Below are 19,641 nucleotides of genomic sequence, written 5' to 3'. Positions count from 1 at the left end.
AACAGCTGCTCAGTGTAAATGACCTGGCTACACTGATGGATAAGGCCTCTTTAGATAATGATGACAGATGTCTGGCTAATGAAGCTTGGGGGTGGGGTTTATAATTCAGTTCCCCTGCATCTGTCAGCTCACAATGAAATGCAGATTATAAATGCTAAAAAAAGGAAATTGATGAGGTTTGGCTACAGTACACTCTCTCTCAAGTATTATGGGTTTAAAGTTCACATTTAGTGTAAACATCTGACTTTCGACAAGCACATACTAAACCAGGCTTACAAAGATAAGGCCAAACATAATAACCAGGAACACATTATATTAACTATCATTCACTATATGGAATCACTCACTGTGTGGACACTAAATGCTCTAATTATATGCACCCTAAATGGTAAAAGTAAATTATGAAACATTTAGGAAAAACATGGAACAGTAGCATACTTATTAGAATGAATGAGTTAATGGTTTGCTGTAAGAAAAACATCCACCAACACCCACATTTTCCTACTCAGGGTCACAGGGCACTGCAAAACAGATTGATTGGAAACATTTATTTTATGTATTTATTTTTGACTGACAGTATGTGGAATGAATCTGAGCAGCTCACTTTGTGCATTCACCTAAGGTCAAGATACTCAAATATGTGCTGGATGCCAGAGCTATGGCTGTGTCACCTATCGGTGGTAAACTGCAGAGGACAGTATGCTTAAGTAACTAATTGTGAACACACTATCCATCAGAACAGGCAGCTTTTCTCAAAAGAAAGTAGTGGAACAGATAAGCAAATCTGTAAGCTGACCACAGCCAAGCAGAGGCAGACATTCAGAAGAGCAAGAATTTGTCTGCAGTGACATGCACCAGCTTGTACTGATTTCAGACGATGTTCAAGGGAAATTACAGGCAATGTAGCCTACTTCTAAGCAAGGAGAGTAACTTGTTGCATGCAGTCACAGAGAGCTGGTAATCAGCAGAGTGTGACACACAGCAATTAGTTATAGCAAACTGTAAACACATTCTGTCTACTGTCCAACAAACAAAATATTATGAACAGGGACAGATGTGGACACACTGGGGAGATATGGGCTAGACACAGACAATATGGACAGACAAATAGCACCGGGCAATGTACAAGGGATGGGATGAAGGACAACAGTATTGAGATGCACCTATCAGAGGACAGGGTACGGAACAAGCAGCATACTACTTATCAACAGGCCCACAGGGACTTTTTAGGGACCCAGAATATTGGTCATGTGACCCAGTGTTAGGGGATAAACCCTCCCTTTACAGGATCAATAGATGGGGGATGCCAGTCAAGTTAATATGCAAATTCATTCTATGAGGCATTCTATATCATTTACCCAGCAGGTCACAGTCCTGTCAATCACCACCTCCAATGTCTTGTCCACATGTGCTATAACCACAATGAGCAAACAAGCAAACCTGCCAGTGCCAGCCATTAAGAGGAATAAACTCTCCTCTTGTTAGGCACTCCCATCCATCTCACCTACTGTAACCACAGTTACATCAGTAGTAGGGGAGGGCACTGGCTAACACCTGCAGCTCACTGTGATCTTCTGGAATTGCAGAGGGAAGACAATGGGAAGAGTGCCCTAAATTAAGACGTCCTACAAATGGATCAACAGTTATAATAAAGATGATTAAAGAATAATCAAACTACAAGTCTTTCTTGTCTCCTACAGCAGCCAATGTGGTTGACCTCTGTCTCTTCCCATACTGAAAGAGAAAATGACAGATCAACAAGCAGAAAAATAGGCTGAAGTGTAATGTTGAACAGCAGTGCAAGGCTGTGGTCAAATAATGAAGTGTTAGATAACAGAAGCCTACTATGGTTCCGATAGCCTCACAACAGAATATACCTCACTGAACGCATCAGTGCTGCAATAATGTATATCCTACACTCAACATCAACAGTACAGATATACACCTGAACCCCCCCCCCCACACACACACACACACACACACACTGATGGTAGCCCACCTGCAATGTACTAGTATGTATCAGAACAGACAGACATTACTGAGAATACAATGCTGAATTACAGCACCACCACATTTGGAAAATTACACATTGGAAAAAGTACCAGAGCCAAACTGTTACTATACCAGTCATCAGGTTCTGGCCATATCTCTGCTTCTGACAGTTATTAATCTTCAGAGTTGAGGTGTGACAGGTCATCATATCAGTCACTGAACATTGATCCTTGAAATTGAGAACCCTGCTACATTGCCAAGAACCTCTGTTAAGTCATAGTAGGCATCCACTCTTCTAAAAGTACCCAAATAGAGCCCCAGCAGTCACGCCTTGAACTAGCTTGTACAACTGGTAGAGCACAGTTTTACTCTGCTTAGAACATCAGGCAGGTGATCTCCAGGTAACTTAATACAGACAATCATCACTATAAAAGTCAAAGCAAATAACACTTGCACACACACACTAGGATCCTACATGTGCCTTAAGCTACAGTACATGAGACACACGCAATAAAGCCTATCTGTGCATCATGTCACAGACGAGCTTCAGTAAAAAGTAGGAATTTATAGAAATTTAGAGAAAAGGGACTGAAAGAGAAAGTGACTCTGTATAGTGCAGACTGCTGTACAGTTTCGCAGCTATTGCACGTGCCACCATAATGAATGCTAAATACACAACATAACAACTTAAAGCAAGTTACTGTAGGAGAAGCAGCTTTCAAGGAAGACAACCCTTAGAAGGTCCAGTATCCGGCAAAGCTGTGGTATGATGTAGTTCTTTAGTGTGCAAGAGATCTATGACCATGCAGCACCACATATGCATCTGTGTATTTATATGTAATAACAAAAAAAAAAAGAAATATATATATATATATATATATATATATATATATAAAAATATGCGCGTGCATGTATGTGGCTAAACTAACAGATGTAAAGATGTGGAAACATGGTCCACAATAAAGTCTGCTTACCTGTAATACCAACATTCTTTGCATCTTACAGGAGATGGTGTATGCAGTATTTATGGAGTACAGATTTCCAGGGATCATTTCTGTTGTAGCTTTCCCTTCACTTTCCCAGCCTGTATTGCTGTGTATATTCCTGTACACCCACTCTTTGTAATTGCAAAGTCCACTTGCCTGGAGCTATGTGTTTTATGCTTATATGTGGCATCACAACCTCAAAACAGCAGACAAAAGAGGCTTGACAATTCCAGCCCAACTAAGAATGAAGTTATTGTAGAAGCACTCAGGACCATTTCGTAGTGAGGGGGTGGTGAAGCTCCTCTATTGGACCACCTGAGGAAGTCAGTGATCCACAGTGTTAATACTGTTTGGCAGAATTGCACGATGCAGCAATGCTGGAGGCATTTCACTGACATGAGGTAGGCCAACAGTAAGACATGCTGGAGAAGACTGGGGACGGGCCGCTGGGTGCTCTACTTGTAGCAGACATGTAGGAGTTCTTAGTATCCTTACACAGATATGAAGGCACAGATAACATATCTAGAGGAGTGCAGACGTGTGTCAGGATGTTCCAATCTTCATGAATTTCAGTGACAAATGCGCAAAGTTAGTACACATACAACATGTTTATACAGTGTCACAATGCACATAGAGGAGGTAGGCCACAAAAATACCAGTGCATATGTTTGCCCTAAGAATGTCAGAGGATCAACTGCTAATGTCCAAAGAATGCCAGGGGATCAACTGCTAATGCAGCTGCAACATAACAGTAGCCAACCATTTTAGCTGGCACAGAGTACAAGCAGAACAACATAGTACATTACTATAGAAATAAATATGAAAGAACAGTAAGTATCTGCACTAGCAAAAAAGCAAAAATGTTAACCTAAAGCACAGTTTAGAGTAGTGAGTGAGGTACTTGTTAGTAGCAGTTCCTAACTTTCAGCTCCTGGGTCTGAAGATGCTAAAAACATATTTTGATACACACTAGAAAATGTTATGAAAGTACTGTAGATGTACAAATGACAGAAGGTAAATTTAGAAAATAAATGGCTAAAAGCAATATTGTTTTGTAAAATACAACCTCATAAGTGTAGTACAGTAAATATTTTACAATAACATTGTATGAATATAAGAAAATAAACATATCAGATTTCCTTTTTTACCATTAAATTCATTTATACGGTCTACATTTATAGCTGCTGCATTGGAATGCATGACTCTGGCTTAACATACAGGGAATGAGAGAGAGAGAGGGAGTGAATGTCAGTCGACACTGCAATCTTGATTCAGACAAGAAGGTGAGGAGCAGACATGTAGATTCTGCGCTTAGCAGCAAACATTCTGATGACAGATTGTCTATTGAGGCCGAGCATTATTAACTGTACAAGGTGTAGGTTTGTTTCATCTAACAGCACTCACAGTCCATCCATGACTGGACTTATGCCTGTCGTATATAGTGTTTAGTAATGCTGTACCAGTCAGCTACTACCCTTCTGAGAAATATTTCATCTCATCTCATATGTGCCAGCAATGCTAACGCCTATGATTGTACTTTAAGGGATGAAGTCATATGAATCTGATGGATTCCTCTGATGCACTTCACCCATCCACTCCATCTTAACAACATATGCAATTACAAACCTCGCATCTAACCTCAACCCATGCAGACAAGCAGATTAATCGGACTTAGAAAATCCCTTCCTTTCCTGTAAAATTAACAGCACACACATCTGAGTCACAGAACATATACAATCACACAAACCCATACAGCACATATGTCATATGTGACTGTTCATAATGTCATATGTTGTACAAAACTCCTGGAAAAACCTCATGTTGATCAAGGTGTGACACAGGAATAAGGAGATGTGAATTTAAACCAAGAGACGAAAGGTTAATACTGGTGGACCAGGATAGTAGACTATGTACACACTGGTTTAAGTGCATTGAACAGACAAATACAGGTTCTGTAAACCAGAACTGGAAACAGTCTCACATCTTGTTGTTGGGTGTGATACACTAATGGCAGGGGGCCTGTATACTGAAAGGTATATTAACTTGGTAAGACTGTTGCATTGGGGATTGTACAAACATTACAATACTGATGTAGCTGAGAAGCATTGAAAACATGAGACACCAAGCATTACAGAGAATGATGAAGTAAATATTACATGGGATCACCCATTACCAACAGTTCAAAACACAGATGCAAGAAATTGAGATATACTATTCCATGAAAAGAGTCCAAAAGTAATTACTGAAATTGTTACACACAGTGATTACAGTGTCTTATATGTACAGAGAGAAACAGTAAAAAAAAATACCAGGATCTGCAGGCCTTCAACAAGCGTAATGTAGAAGGAAGACACCAAGGCAGTTCTAATAGTAGTAGGAGCAATGGGTCTCAAAAAAAAATTTGCAGTTGTATTCTGATATGCCAATACATATAACTAACTCCATATGAATTGCAGAAGTACATTCTGAGCACACTGCAGATGCTGCAAAGAGCACTTTTGGGGAATATCAAAGACTGAAACAATACCGACTTTATGAACTTTGACGTAGGAATGGTGTTCAGTTCTCATCATGGTATCTTTAAATCCTTTTATATGGAAGAACTTGAAACAATTAATTGAAAAGGTTTGGGCGATAATTTGTAACACTATATAAAGTAGCTTTTTTGTTGAGTGATGTATTCTGATAAAGTCCTGACATACACAGGACACTTGATTTTAAGTTGTTTTAATAAAGTATTAGGGCCATGTTTAACTTGCACCCTTTATTTTTGTGTAGCATGCTTCACTTCCATCTTTCTGCTTGTTTCTCATCATGGTATATTAAACTAGCAGAGGCAGATGTCACCTAATTTATCTTCCATCTCTAACACTCACACAAACACTCCGATAAACTATCCCATTAGCTAAACCTTACCCACACACACTTGCACCCCCATTATCCATGTTTACACTTACCTCTGAAATCTGGTTCTTTAATGTAAAGGCACCTTCAAGCTTATGAGCAAACACAGCAAACATTTATTACAGGAGCAGCGGTTTTTATGCCAGTGGCCCATATATGTATATAAAAGGCGTGAGAGAGAAAGGGGCATGTGTGATTATATAATGAACGGTCGACATGTTAAATGACTGATACAAAACACATTGATCAAAACATGCCCACCATTTATTATATTAACAATACAAATTAAGAGGTTTCTTTTTCTAATGTACTGCTCATAATCATAGCACATACATTCAGCTCAAATTTCTCTCAACAGTGCTAGTGGCAGGCAGGGTGGCTTTGTCACCTTTGCAGCCCTTCACATATTTTTGTAATTCATGCACACTTGTACTTCTGGAAAGTAAATAACAAGCCGTAATGATCAGTCTTTGTAGTTATTCATGTCATGGGCTACTGATACCGTGGGTCAGATCATTTGGGGGAGGGATCAAAGACTGATAATAGCATGCTGATGAATGTACAATGGGAAGTTAACAAAATGACTCGGGGACAAACAAGCCAGTTTTTGAGGATGAGCTGAATGCCCTGAATATGTTCACAGCTTGGAATATGTCAAGCTATGGGTACACTAAAAACTTTTAAGATCTCATGAGAACATTACAAAGTGTAAACTGGCAGGGATCCTTGTTGGAAATAGACATTTGCTTATGATGACGTAAGAAAGTAATGGCACACAATTTGTAAGGATGGCATGCAAAATGTTTCATGAGTTATAAGAGACTAGAATATTTATTCTGATTGACAAAAGAGATCTTCGAGGTCTTTAATATACGTAAAAATCAGGGAAAGGAATCCAGAAGTACAACATGCTAATGCAACATTAATATGGTCAGGTATAAGCATCTTGGTTCACCTAAGTAGTTAAAGGCAACTCCTCCTGCTGTATAACTTAATATAATGCTTGGAATTTAGAGCACCCCCCCCCCCCCCATCATCACACATTTGCTTCCAAAGTAAAGGCATCTTGATTCAGACATTTGAACTATGTACCAGAGATAACACACAGTTTTATCTGCATAACTGACAAACATGCAGCTCAAACAGAATCTGCATCCTCTGGTCATGGTCTAGTGCTCTATGTAGGGCACAAAAAGGCATAATGAGTTGGGTTCAGCGCACTGGAATCTATTCAAGGAGTACAGTGAAAGGGGGGACAGGATATTAGGATATTACAAGCAGCCATGCCTGATAAGAAATCTGTACAGCAGCATTACTGTGGCCACACACCAAATCTTCCACTTCAACAAAACATATTAGACTGCATGCATTCACTATGGGTGTGGAATTTTCACAAAATAAGCAGTTAGTATATACAGCAATGCCATGCAGTTACACTTCGTTCAAAGCTGGCATTGTACACACTGTACTGCTTTCCTCCCCAGTTACAGGATGTATTTTGTAAAGTAGCTATTCTGATATACAGTGGTAAGGTGCTCAAATCATGGATATTCTTTGCAAAGCCTACTTTATCATCTATACAGCATAGCTGACTGTATTGAAAAATATGACGGATGAGACTAGACCAGGACAATATTGGGCTTCATCTCTGCATTGCTTCCACACTTTAAAGTGACATTTGTCTCCCTTCAATGTATCACAACTATTTCTGAATAAGATGGACCAGTGCACCATTGTTTTTCAGTGCACTAGACACATATAGTATGTTCTACATGTATGGATCTGGCCCTTTATCTTCTGTATAACATTCATGCTTAGTCACTTTGAATATAGGAGCAGTGGTGCTTTTCATCAGTTGTCCATCCACTTACATGAACCAGGGGTCTACAATTACCAGCCATAATTTATATAGATATAGATATATATATATATATATATATATATATATATTTATATATGGGGAATACCCTTCTGTGTGGAGTATGCATGTCCTCCCCGCGGTTGGGTGGGCGTTCGAAAGACATGTGTAAATGGGCATGCCTTCATTGAAGGTTGAACATCGAGCTGGCACCTCGACGTTCGTGAAAGTCTACTTCCAATCATTAGCGGACCGGAGTTCCGCTGTGGCGACCCCTAACCGTGAAAAGCCGAAAGACAACAACATATATATCTATATATATCTATATATATATATATATATATATATATATATATATATATATATATACATATATATATATATATATATATATATATATATATATACACACACACACACACACACACACACACACACACACACATTGATAGATTCATTAACATGATGGTATGTAACAAATTAGTTATTAGAATCTACAGAGGAATCCATACAATAAGCATTAGTCCTGTTAACATTATTATGAAAAACTCATTAAATATCATTTGCATACCAATAGAAATAGTTACTCGAATTAATCTAATTGGAACCAAACTGAAAAATAATTTTGCTAGTGCATTTGAGGAACAACCTCAATTTCAGCACAGTTTGTAAAGTATACTTCAGTGGTGCTGTCTTCTCTAACAGTAGCTGTGCAATCTGGCATGGCTGTTAAGGACCATGCATTTTCTGGCTGCTGCTGTGATGCAGTGTTCTGTCCTGGACTAATATCACTCACCATTTTTTAATTCAAATTACATTTCTTAATGTACTCTCCATTTAACAATAAGTGTTACTCCAATCTATGCTTGTTTGGGAAGTCTATCTCCCTAAACACTATTACCCCTGTTGTTCTTCCTGCCTTTTCAACACCTCAACAGAAACACCTTTTATCTGATTTATTCATTTAGTCCCATTCGGTTTCTTTCTTTTGTGTTACAATAATTCATTTTCTACTTCAGAAAGTTTATTACTGATCAGCTTTAGTGTCGAAGGTTGTAGGTTCTTTTCCTCACACCAGACAGATTGAATACTGACACTACCAGTGTAGCATTGGGGGGGGGGTGAGTCTGCACTCCTGTGTGTGCCATCCTTTGGATGAGACATTAAACTAAGGCTCCAACTGCATGAGTTGGTGGTAACTCCGGAGAATGTATAAGATCCCACTGCACATATCAAAAAGAGTATAGGTCCTTTATATAACACAATATAAAAACATTATTTACAGGCATATGAATACACATTTTTTTTTGACAGTTTATCATTTTTCTTATGACATCTTCATGTTTCTTCCAAAAGTGACCCCATTCCTTCTTTCATAACCATAATGTAATTTTTTGCACTATATTAATCATGAACTCCCATATGAGAGCATGCACCAACTGCACAATTTCCTTTTCATATTTTGCTCTGTCATATAAACATTTGACAAATACTCCATTTTCCCATCAATACAGAATTCACCAAATAGGTTCATAGGTAGGTACTAGGCTAGGGCCTATGCAAGGCTAGCCATAATGATTCTCTGGCTATTGCTTCCCAGAAATATTTACTTTCCTGGACCCCTGTCTAGCAGGGCTACTGATGTGATCCCTGGGGTGAATTTCCTATCTCCCATCCAGTTGTCAAGATTCTTCTTGAAGAGGGCCATTGAGGCACTCTGCCTGACATGTATGGGTAGCCTATTCCAAAGTATAGGGAGTCTCTGGGTCAGGAACCTATCCCTCCAGGATGTTCTATTCATCGTGATGACAAGGTTAAGATCCCTGGAGCATGTGGGATTGGGATTGGGATTTCTTTAAGTGGAGCATGTCCAACAACTCTGGGCTTGAGATGGCCTTGTATGTTAAGCAGAGATCACATCTGAGTAGGCGATATGCAACAGAGTTATAGCTGGAGTTTCTTTAGACAGTCAGCATAAGGCATCTGCTTTAGGCCTGTGATTCTTTTTGTGAGGTATTTCTGCAGCCTTTCTAGTTGTTGCAGATGTCTTGTGAGGTACATACCAAACAGGGCATTGTATTCTATAATGGGTCTAATGAGGGATGAGTACAGAGGGATAATGACCTCCTTTTTTCTTGATGAAAAGCCTTTAGTGATGAGGTGTGCCATATAGAAGGATTTTCTAGCTGTTGTGGTTATGTGGTTATCAAAGGTGAGACCACTGTCCACCTGTGTCCCTAGGTCTTTTATACTTTTGGTGTTTAGTGTACTGCCACCAATGTGGTAGTTTCACAGGTATGTGTTTTTTCCCAAAGGGGACAACTATACATTTTTTGGCATTTAGCTTGAGCCCATGGCTCTGGCATCAGGCATCTGTTTCAGAAAAGCCCTTTTGTAGTATATCCACATCATTTGGGGATTCAATAATGGCTCCCAGCTTACAGTCATCTGCGAACTTTGTAAGCCAGAGTCCTTAGTGCTGGCCTGTACGTCAGAGAAGTAGATGCCAAACAAGAGTGGTCCCAGGACAGAACCCTGTGGTACACTACTTGTCACTTGTCTGGAGCTGGATTTGGAGTCGGCTACTTTTACAATGTGTGTTCTGTTAGTAAGCCAGTTTGCAACCCGAGTGACATAGGGATTAATGCTCAGCTTAGTAAGTTTAGCTATGTTTCCAGAGTAGCGGATAGTGTCGAAAGCCTTGGCGAGGTCCAAGTAGGCTGTGTGAACCACCTTACCCTCGTCCACAGCTCTGGAGACTGATTGAAAGAAGTCGATCATGTTCAGGAGGCAAGATTGGCCCTTCACGAACCCAAACTGGGTGGGGTCCAGTGTTGAAGATTGCCAATGTCTTTGTTTACAAGTTCCATGATAATACCTTCCATGGCCTTGCAGATCAGGCTCATCAGACTGATAGGACGATAGTTCCCAGGATCCAAAGTGGATCTCCCCTTTTGGAGTGGGATGACTGTAGCTGTGCGCCACTCTGTGGGCACGAAGTCTGAGGTGAGGCTATGATTAAACATGACACATTGGTGAGTTGTCAGTTCATTTTGCAGTTAATTTTGTAGTTCATGCAGTAAACAGCCCGGGATGTCGTCTGGTCCCATGGATGCTGTATGTTTGCTGTATGGCTTTGGAGAGTGCGGTTTTAACTGAGTGGCCGTGATTACTGGAATTTGGCATTCCTTCGGTATTGAGATGGGCCCTTTAGGGGGTGAGAGGGGGATCAGTATATCTAGTGCCATTCTGCTGTAGCTCATAAAAGATCTGAGTACTGCCATTTAGATTCTTGACATAGCTATAGAATGCCTTGTGGTTGTCTTTGGAATCTTTGGCAATTTTGTTTTTGTAACTAGCTTTGGAAGATTTTATATGGGATCTCAGCTTTCTACCAAGGCTGGTGAGGGAGTTTTTTGAATCCTGGGTTCTTCCTCTTTTCGGCAACAGTTTCTTCCTTCTGTTGTACAGCTTGTTTATGGCAGGGGACCACCAGATTGGCTTCCTTTTTTTTAGAGGACAGCATCTTGGTTTTATTTGAGATGGCTCAGTCCATGCACAAGTGAATGTGCTCGTACACCACCTTAGTGTAGGATTCAGCAGTTGAACGTCCAGTTCCCATCTGCATGGGTGTCATGAAGTTTGCTACTTCTGACTTGAGAAGCATGAAGTTGGCTTTGGAGAAGTTTTTTACAGAGGTTTCCTTAATGGAGGGTGGGGATGGGATGTGGATATCAAGGGTGATGAGCTTATGGTCTGATCTGACCAACAAGGGGGTGACCACTGGTGTGGAGCATTGATTCCCCATGTTGGTAATGGCCAGGTCTAGAATATTGGTACCCCTAGTGGGACTGTGAATTAGTTGCTCTAGGGCATTGGAATTTATGAATTCCAAGAACCGTTGAACAAAGGTGTTGGTACAGGAGCAGTTTTCCCAGTTAATGGCAGGGTAGCTGAAATTTCCCAGTATTAAGATGTTTGGTTGTATCTTAATATTTTCCAGTATGTTTAGAAAGGTGTAGTGAGAAGCTTGGAGATGTGAATATCCTTGGTGAATATGGACACTTCTCCACCTTTAGCGTTTCGGTCTTGGTTTGGTGGTCAAAAAGTGCGGTATGAGTTGTAGCCTGGTATTGCAGGGGTGCTCTCTGGAGCTTTGAACCAGGTCTCAGTTACTGCACAGATATTGATGTTCTCCATTTTTAGGAGAGCCTCGAGAGAGTCCATCTTGAGGTTTAGACTTCTAGCATTGAGTAGCAATAAACATTTTTCCTGAATGCTAATCTATACTTCCTCCACAGAAGACATATTTCTTTCATTTCTTTTATCAGACCCTCCCCACAAATATCAATTTCATAGATTTTGACAGGATATACTGCAACCATACAACAAATCAATGGGCCTTTCTAGAAGTTTTTGGATAGCACAATCTCATTTGGCCAACTCATTGGTAAGAAAGGACAGTACAGGATAAGAGTATCCCACGTGTCACAACACTTTACAGGACACCAAGATGGGACATGTAACAAAGGATTAGCATTAGAGATGAAGTTGCCTGAAATAACCCTGTGCTACCAGGAAACCAAACCCAGTACTTCTGGTATATGTGGACCTTTGTTATGAAACATTCCTCTGCATCGCTGTCCACTCTGAATATCAGCAAAGATGTCTTTAGTGAAGCAGATTAAGGTTATGAATGCTAACATTCATTATCCTATAGACCTGAATTTGCCACCTATGTGACTGTGCAATTTGGTAAATAGACAGCACTTCCAGGTCACCCCCATACAAGATACAACTGTAAGTATTGGGTTTACATGGTAAAGAAATGAATACAATAAGAGAAAAATAAAGTCTTGACATGGCCAATGGGCTCATGATCTTGACGGACAAAGAAAAATGATTTAAGATGGTTTATCATGCATGTAGTTTGGGAGTCTGACATCTACGAGGGGAGAGAAAATGCAGCTGATCAATGATTGCAGGAGGAGAATAAGTAAATAAGTAGGTCTGCTGATTAAAGCTGTACAGAGTTAGCAATTGATGAGACTCAAAATGGTGTTTGCCTGGCTCTATTCTTTGTCTACATATCAAATTAGCCTCTCAGAACATTAAGTAGAGTGCCATACAAGTAAATTTGAGATTATATTGATATGTGCATATCAACTACATCCATAGAAAGGTGAGTTCTGTGAATTTCAAATTCTTTTTTACTGGGTACCCATAAAGCTCCACTCATGATGCTCCTAAAGAACTCAGCAAGAAATCTCATTTCAGACTACAAAATGGAGTGGCTGCCCTTTTTAATTTCTCCAAATGGTTTGGGTTTCTATTACCATGATGGGAATGGACCCCATGCCTAAATCAATGTACGATTGATGTTCATGAAACTAGTATTGTTTCAATCCTTGATGTCGGCACCCGTAATGTACCCAGTAATGACTCCTCCCGCAATTCGTACAGGGTTACATGGATTAGTAACATATCTAAATACAATTGTAGATTCTTTTTTATTAGACCCATTGCTCCTACTACTATTGAAACTATCTGGGTATCTTTCTTCCACATTGTTCTCGTTTCTGCCAGCAGATCCTGGTGTTTCATGACTTTGTGTCTCTCTGTATGCAAGACACTGTAGTCACAGGGTGTGGCAATTTCAATGAACAGTGCTACTTTTGTCTTCTTTTCTTGGACTACTATATCCATTTTTCTAGCATCTATCTTTTGAACTGTTGGTAATGGGTGATCCTATGTGATATAAACTTCATCATTTTGTATGATACTTTGTGGCTCATGTTTCCAGTGTTTTTCAGTCACTTCAATACCATAATGTTTGCAAAATCCCCAGTGCAACAGTCTCGCCACATTATTATGCCTTTCAGTACACAGTCCTTCTGCCATTAGTGTGTTGCAACCAGCAACGAGGTGTGCGTGTGTTTCCAAGTCAGTTTTACAAAACCTACATTTGTCTGTTTCTCCCACATGTTCAATGGACTTTGTAAACCAGCATGTACGTAGCCCACTATCTTGGGCTGCCATTATTAACCTTTCATCTCTTGGTTTGAATTTGTCTCTCCTTAACCATTCCTGTATTCGTTCCTGATCAACATGAGGTTCTTCCAGAAGTTTTCTATACTTGCAACTATATTTATGCTTTTTCCACATTTCTTGCCTTCTCATCTGGTCCTTCAAATGGAGTATCTGCCAGTTTAGACTATCCTATGTTCATCTACACTAGGCATGATGTAGGGTGGTAACTAGTCAACACAGAGTACCTAAACCATATGCTTCCCCTCTGGATTGGTCATTAACAAGCTTATGTCATACAGTTAGAGACACTGCTCTATGAAATTCAGTAAACCATAATATAACCACCAGATTTCTGTCAAACTTATTTTTAAATTTTAGAATTTCCTTAGGTTTTAACTTGCACACTTGAACCTCATTACGAGGTCTCTCATGAGCTTATTTTTGTTTTGATACCTGCTTGTATATGACACACATGGAGTAGCTTTATAAATTCCAGGGCCTGCACATGAATAGGCTACATTTTACAAGTCAATACTGGGCATGATGTGCAAGTTCTTCTGCCCCATTACTGAGAGTGTTGCTGCCTTACATATGGGGATCCTTTCCCTGTGCAGTCCTGCCCTACTCTTTTATGAGCTCCCTCAAGTAACTAATAAATATAAGAGATGCACACAATCTTATTTCCCTTCTGTCCTACCTTCCCTTGAATTAGCGATGCAATTTCAGAAACATGGATCACTGTTGTACCTTAAATACAGCAAATCAGATGGCATACAACTTTTGAGTTAAGTCATTTTATCTTATCTGCAGCAATAATTTCATGGGTTAATATCACATGATCGAAAGCTGACAATATCGAAGCTCAAAACTTCAAACAGACAACCTCAAAAACGGAAAACATCAAACATGAAAAAAAAAAACATTAAACACCCAAAACAACACAAAAAATGCTCTGTGCAGGGGGGGGGCCTGCACCCCCACACCCCCTGCTATTTAAATATACCAACTCGGAGATCGCACTACAGTGTAGTAAAGGGAAATCTTACCTTCCCACACTTTATGGCGATCTCAGCTTTATGTTTTGATGTTTTCCATTCCTGAGGTTGCAAGTCTGAAGTTTTGAGCTTCGAACTTGTCAGCTTTCGATTTTGTGATATGCACCCTAATTTTATCACAAGTATTTACTTGGTTGTTGATCTGTGATATTAGGAAGCCTGTCCCTACATTCCCATGGTATTGTTTAACCCTTATATTTTGCTCACAAATAATCCAAAGATGGGCCGAACAAGGATATTTTGGACACTTACATGTTTCCCTATCCAAGAAGGACAGGGGGGTGCTAAACCTGGAGGGTGGATTGTGGTTACCCATCCATTCATCCAAATTACATTTGAACAACATTAGAGAAATACTTTGGTTTATATGTAGTGGAAGCCAGTTTTATGGAAGTGGCATTTTCTGTGTTACAAGACTATTCCCCCAGTATGTTCAATTCATTTTGCAAAAGAGACTGAGATCCCTTAAACAGGTGTTTATGCTATTCATTGGACTTAAAACATGTAATAGGTCTGACAGATCAGAGTCAATTGAAAGACTATATGTGAGGCAGAGGTCACCTCTCAGTAGCCTGAATGCTACTGAGAACAGGGACAAGGCTTTGAAATGGTCTACAAAGTTTTTATGATTACGGCCTTTGATTTTGAGCATCCTAGCTTTTCATGTACAGTGTATCTTTAAGTAATGTAATAGATCTGATAATGTGTCCATTTCTGCACCTTTATTTACTAATCATAAATTATTTAATGCATTAATGCAATGACATTCATTTGATATAATCATGCATTCATCATACAACATATTGTAAGGCATTTTTTTTTCAAAATGTACTGTTTAGACCATGGACAGAAGAGCAAAACATGAAATGGTGCAGTCATAAATCATTTTAAAATGTGCTATTTTTAAGAATTTTATGCATTACTCTAAACAGACCACAACATGTTAGGTAGATTTTTGGACACATTAAAGACTACTGAAAGTTACTCAATGTCCCCATCATAAGAATGAGGATGTAAAGTGTGATTCTTGGAAGTGGCAAAATTTTAAGTGCAATTAAAGTGAAATAAATACTAAGGCTGAAATTGGTAAAACTTGGAGAATTCTCTTATCTAAGCTACTTAGAGTTTACATATACAAGTAATGGGGTGTGTGGGGTCTCGCCCTCATACAAAGGGGATGTAGTGGGGCATACCCCTCCCCCACACCCCGGCAAAGAAATATTTATCTAAGTCTAGTCTTACTTTACATAAATCGCAAATGAAGGTTTTTTTTTTTTTTTTTTTTTTTTAAGGTTGGGACCCATAGTACTATTGCCAGGAGTAAGAAAAGTTTACTGCAAGAGAAAAGTCTTAAAGCCATTTTCTCACCTCATGGAAATCTTTTTCCAGTTCTTAGACTACCCTCCGCTGAGGGTTCTCACTAGTGGGAGCTTCAGCATTAAGTTTGGTCTCACAGGCAAAACTGCATGATAACGTAGCAATCTGGGGGATGCTAATTAGCCATGCATATGCCCTCCACTGCAAATGTCAGTGGCTCCTGATTTATGCTGAGAATCACTCAGCCATGTAAAATATCACTGTTGAGGAAAAAGTGGATACTGTCATTTGATGGAGGACATGCATTCACTCCTATGGAAACAGTCTTGTAGATAAGTTCAGCAGAGATGTGGGGGTGAGGTGATGATATGTGAAATTGCGTGCACATGTGTCTCTAGGGGCATGAATGAAGCTGTGTGTGTGTGTGTGTGTGTGTGTGTGTGTGTGTGTGTGTGTGTGTGTGTGTGTGTGTGTGTGTGTCTGCCTGAGTTGTCACACTGGGGTGGTTAGGTAAGGAATTGTGAACCTGGATATATATGTCTCTGTGTCTGAGTATGTGGGTGAATAAGTGCTTCCCATCACTGTAGGATCAGTTGTGGTTGGACTTCTTTGTTGGTGTGTGTGTGTGTGTGTGTGTGTGTGTGTGCACGTGTGTGAGTCTATACACCCACATGTATAGACAGGTGCCTTTGCCAGTGCGATGTATGGATCACCATGGAGAATACTGCCTCTATCAGGACTGACTGTACTGTGGTAGCTTCAGTGTGATTCAGAGACATGCTAATCAGTCTGTAATGAGGTACTCCTCACTGCAGCTGTAGCTATCTCCGACTTGCATTTTCTCACTACTGCAATAGGCAGATACCAAAACAGTGAGCTTTTTTTCCTGATTTCTACCCTGTATATCAAACTTTTTGTAACAAATGTAATAGGAAGAACATATAAGCAAGAACTATTCACAGCTAAATATGAGACTCCAAACACAAAATCAAGCAATAAAATAATTTTCTTCATATGAAAATTTTCTTTTGTCCCATTAGATTTTTCAGAAACTAGTCTCTCAGCTATTCAGAAAAGAAATTGTGGAATATTTGAAACTATGCAATGTGTTTTAAGCCTCAGTCAGTTTATAGTATTTAGCAGTTATTCTTAACTGTAAACCACAGAATTGCAACTAGGTTTCTGGCCCTAGCCAGCTTAAGTGCTTAAGACAGATGTTAAGATATTCACCTTAAGAGAAGAATGGAGTAAAGCTTGAAAGGTGACTTTTTTGGCATCCATGTCAACAGCACATAAGTTGGTTATGATGGGAAATCGGGTAATAATTCTTCGTAATGCATGGAGCTTCAACTGCTCTACCACTTGCAGAGAAAATAGTATCAGAGCACAGTGTTTCACAGCTTTGACATCCCATGAAACACTATGATTGTCACTCAGACACCAGCAAGAAGCTAAGTGCCCCCCCCCCCATCACTCTCTCTCTCTTTTAGCTCCCAGCCACCGTATAACAGCAAAACATTCTTTACAGCTTTCAAAGATGAGAACATTTTGTGCTTCTTCAGATATGAGAACTGCTTAAGCTGTAGCAAGAAACTAGAGTTTATCTGCAGTTAGAGGTTCTTAACTAAAGCTTAAGTACCTTTTAACATTAGAAAGGTGTTTAACAAGGCTGTTTTTTATCCAATGTCGGAGCATAATCATGATGGTCCACATGCACTACAAGTAACTTGAGTACACAGATTAAAGATGCAGTTTTCCTTAATTCCATTAAAATAGTGTTAATCCCATATAAAGTACTAAGAGTAAGGCATAGCATATTTTAAAGTAAACCTTAAGAATTCATTTTTAAAGCAGAGCACTTTAGTCTTGTCTGTAGTTTGCAACTATTTACATTTATTACAGCCACTTTGAGTATACAGCATGGGTTGTGCATAATTTAAAATAACAAAAAGAGTCTGGTAGCATAACAAAGTGGGTTTAGGATATGAGTACCTAACGAACTTCGTCCTGTGTCAGATTATCTGAGACTCCGCTTGCATACTCTACAACTTTTACTTTACTTATTTAACATTTGTTTACCAGGAATGCCTGTCTGGGATGGAGCCCATTTTCAGTGGAGGCCTGGGGAGAAAAGTTCCAGAAATAGGTAAACTCTTAACAATAAGTTGGAAAACAATGATGTAAAAATACAAACATTACAAAAATGACAAAGCAATATAAGGTATTAAAGATGTGCAAGAGAGAAGCAATAGTAGTAATTTACAAAAATCTACATTGAAAATATTCATGCAAGGACCGCGTTTCATCTGGTTTAAGGTCAGATAACGTTACATGTTGAATGAATCAAAGCATTTTGTAGTTAATCTGCCGAGTTAAGCTTTGAAATTATGTTTACATTAAAGAACATATGAATATTTTTATGTTAGAACAGTCAAAATACGTTGAAGGCTAGTAAGCTGGATAGATAAGAGTGAAACAATTTCAGAAATTTGAAGGAGAGAGAAGGATTTAAATTGATTTATAGAAGTTTGGATATGGATGCAAAGCAAGTGCAGGAGAGGGGAGAGTTGAAGAAGCGGTATTAGGGATAGGAGGAGGGTAGGTTTAAACTAGGAAAGGTACACATGGGGGAGTACCACCAGTGGATGGTAGACACCATTGCTTTTTGTAAGCTGGGCATAAAGTGCTGGAGTGTAGGTAGTGAAATAGGAGATGCCAACAAGAATACCCTAAAACAAAGCCCTTGCATGTAGATGAAGTAACCAGTTAAGATGCATAAATATTATCAAATAATAAAGCAAGTATGAGCACTCCCCCATTATGTACTCAATACATTTCACAAGGTGCTACTAAAGGGGCAAAGATGGTGGGAATATAGATAAGGGAGACAGAAAGGAAGGGATATGGATAAGAAATGTGGAATATAACAGACAGAAACATGAACAGGCAGACAAGGGAATCAGGTCAGCACTTACACATTAGTTGCATTTTTTTTTTTAAATATCGATTCAGGTTTGAATAAATTAATTGCTCATATTCATCAACTGGAAAACGAAACAAAAGCCTTTGTTTGCAGACATCCCCACTGCAGTTCATTTAGTCTAAAAAGGGCACACCATGTGACACAGACCAGAGGAAATCAAATTAAGCTGAAGTGTGTCTTACCCTGACAGAACACCAAGAACCAGGTTGAGCATGAAGAATGAACCGATGATTATAAGTGGGATGAAGTAAAGCCAGTTCCAGGTATTCCCAGCAGCATCATTCGTCTGAAAGCAAATAAACAGAACATTAATTAAAGCTGCCAGACAAAATTAAGAACACAAAGCAGGTTACAGCTCAGGAAACTACAAAAGACTGTGCGCATTAATGTGCTTCTGATCAATGTTGGTATTACTGAGTGCTGGCATGTTGAAGACATCTCAGGTCATTTATTGCTTTGAACCAGTATACATGGGAAACCAATACATGCAAAGTCATCATTAGCAACTTCTGTCTT

The 19,641-nt window shown here is 39.3% G+C and overlaps 1 protein-coding gene across 1 annotated transcript in view; it reads right to left on the bottom strand.

The window, feature by feature from the left end:
* CACNA1B (calcium voltage-gated channel subunit alpha1 B) overlaps positions 1–19,641 on the bottom strand; it is a 3,578,581-nt gene that overhangs the window by 1,842,718 nt on the left and 1,716,222 nt on the right. Inside the window, exon 8 of the mRNA XM_044058770.1 lies at positions 19,308–19,411. Within this exon, the coding sequence (XP_043914705.1) occupies positions 19,308–19,411 (104 nt within the window). The remainder of the gene's footprint in view (positions 1–19,307; positions 19,412–19,641) is intronic.

The sequence above is a fragment of the Protopterus annectens genome, chromosome 16.part0 (genome assembly GCF_019279795.1).
Source record: "Protopterus annectens isolate FY-2018-M chromosome 16.part0, PAN1.0, whole genome shotgun sequence".
NCBI lineage: Eukaryota > Metazoa > Chordata > Ceratodontiformes > Protopteridae > Protopterus > Protopterus annectens.
Note: the sequence above shows the minus strand (reverse complement) of the source record. Positions and strands in the feature narration are given on the sequence as shown.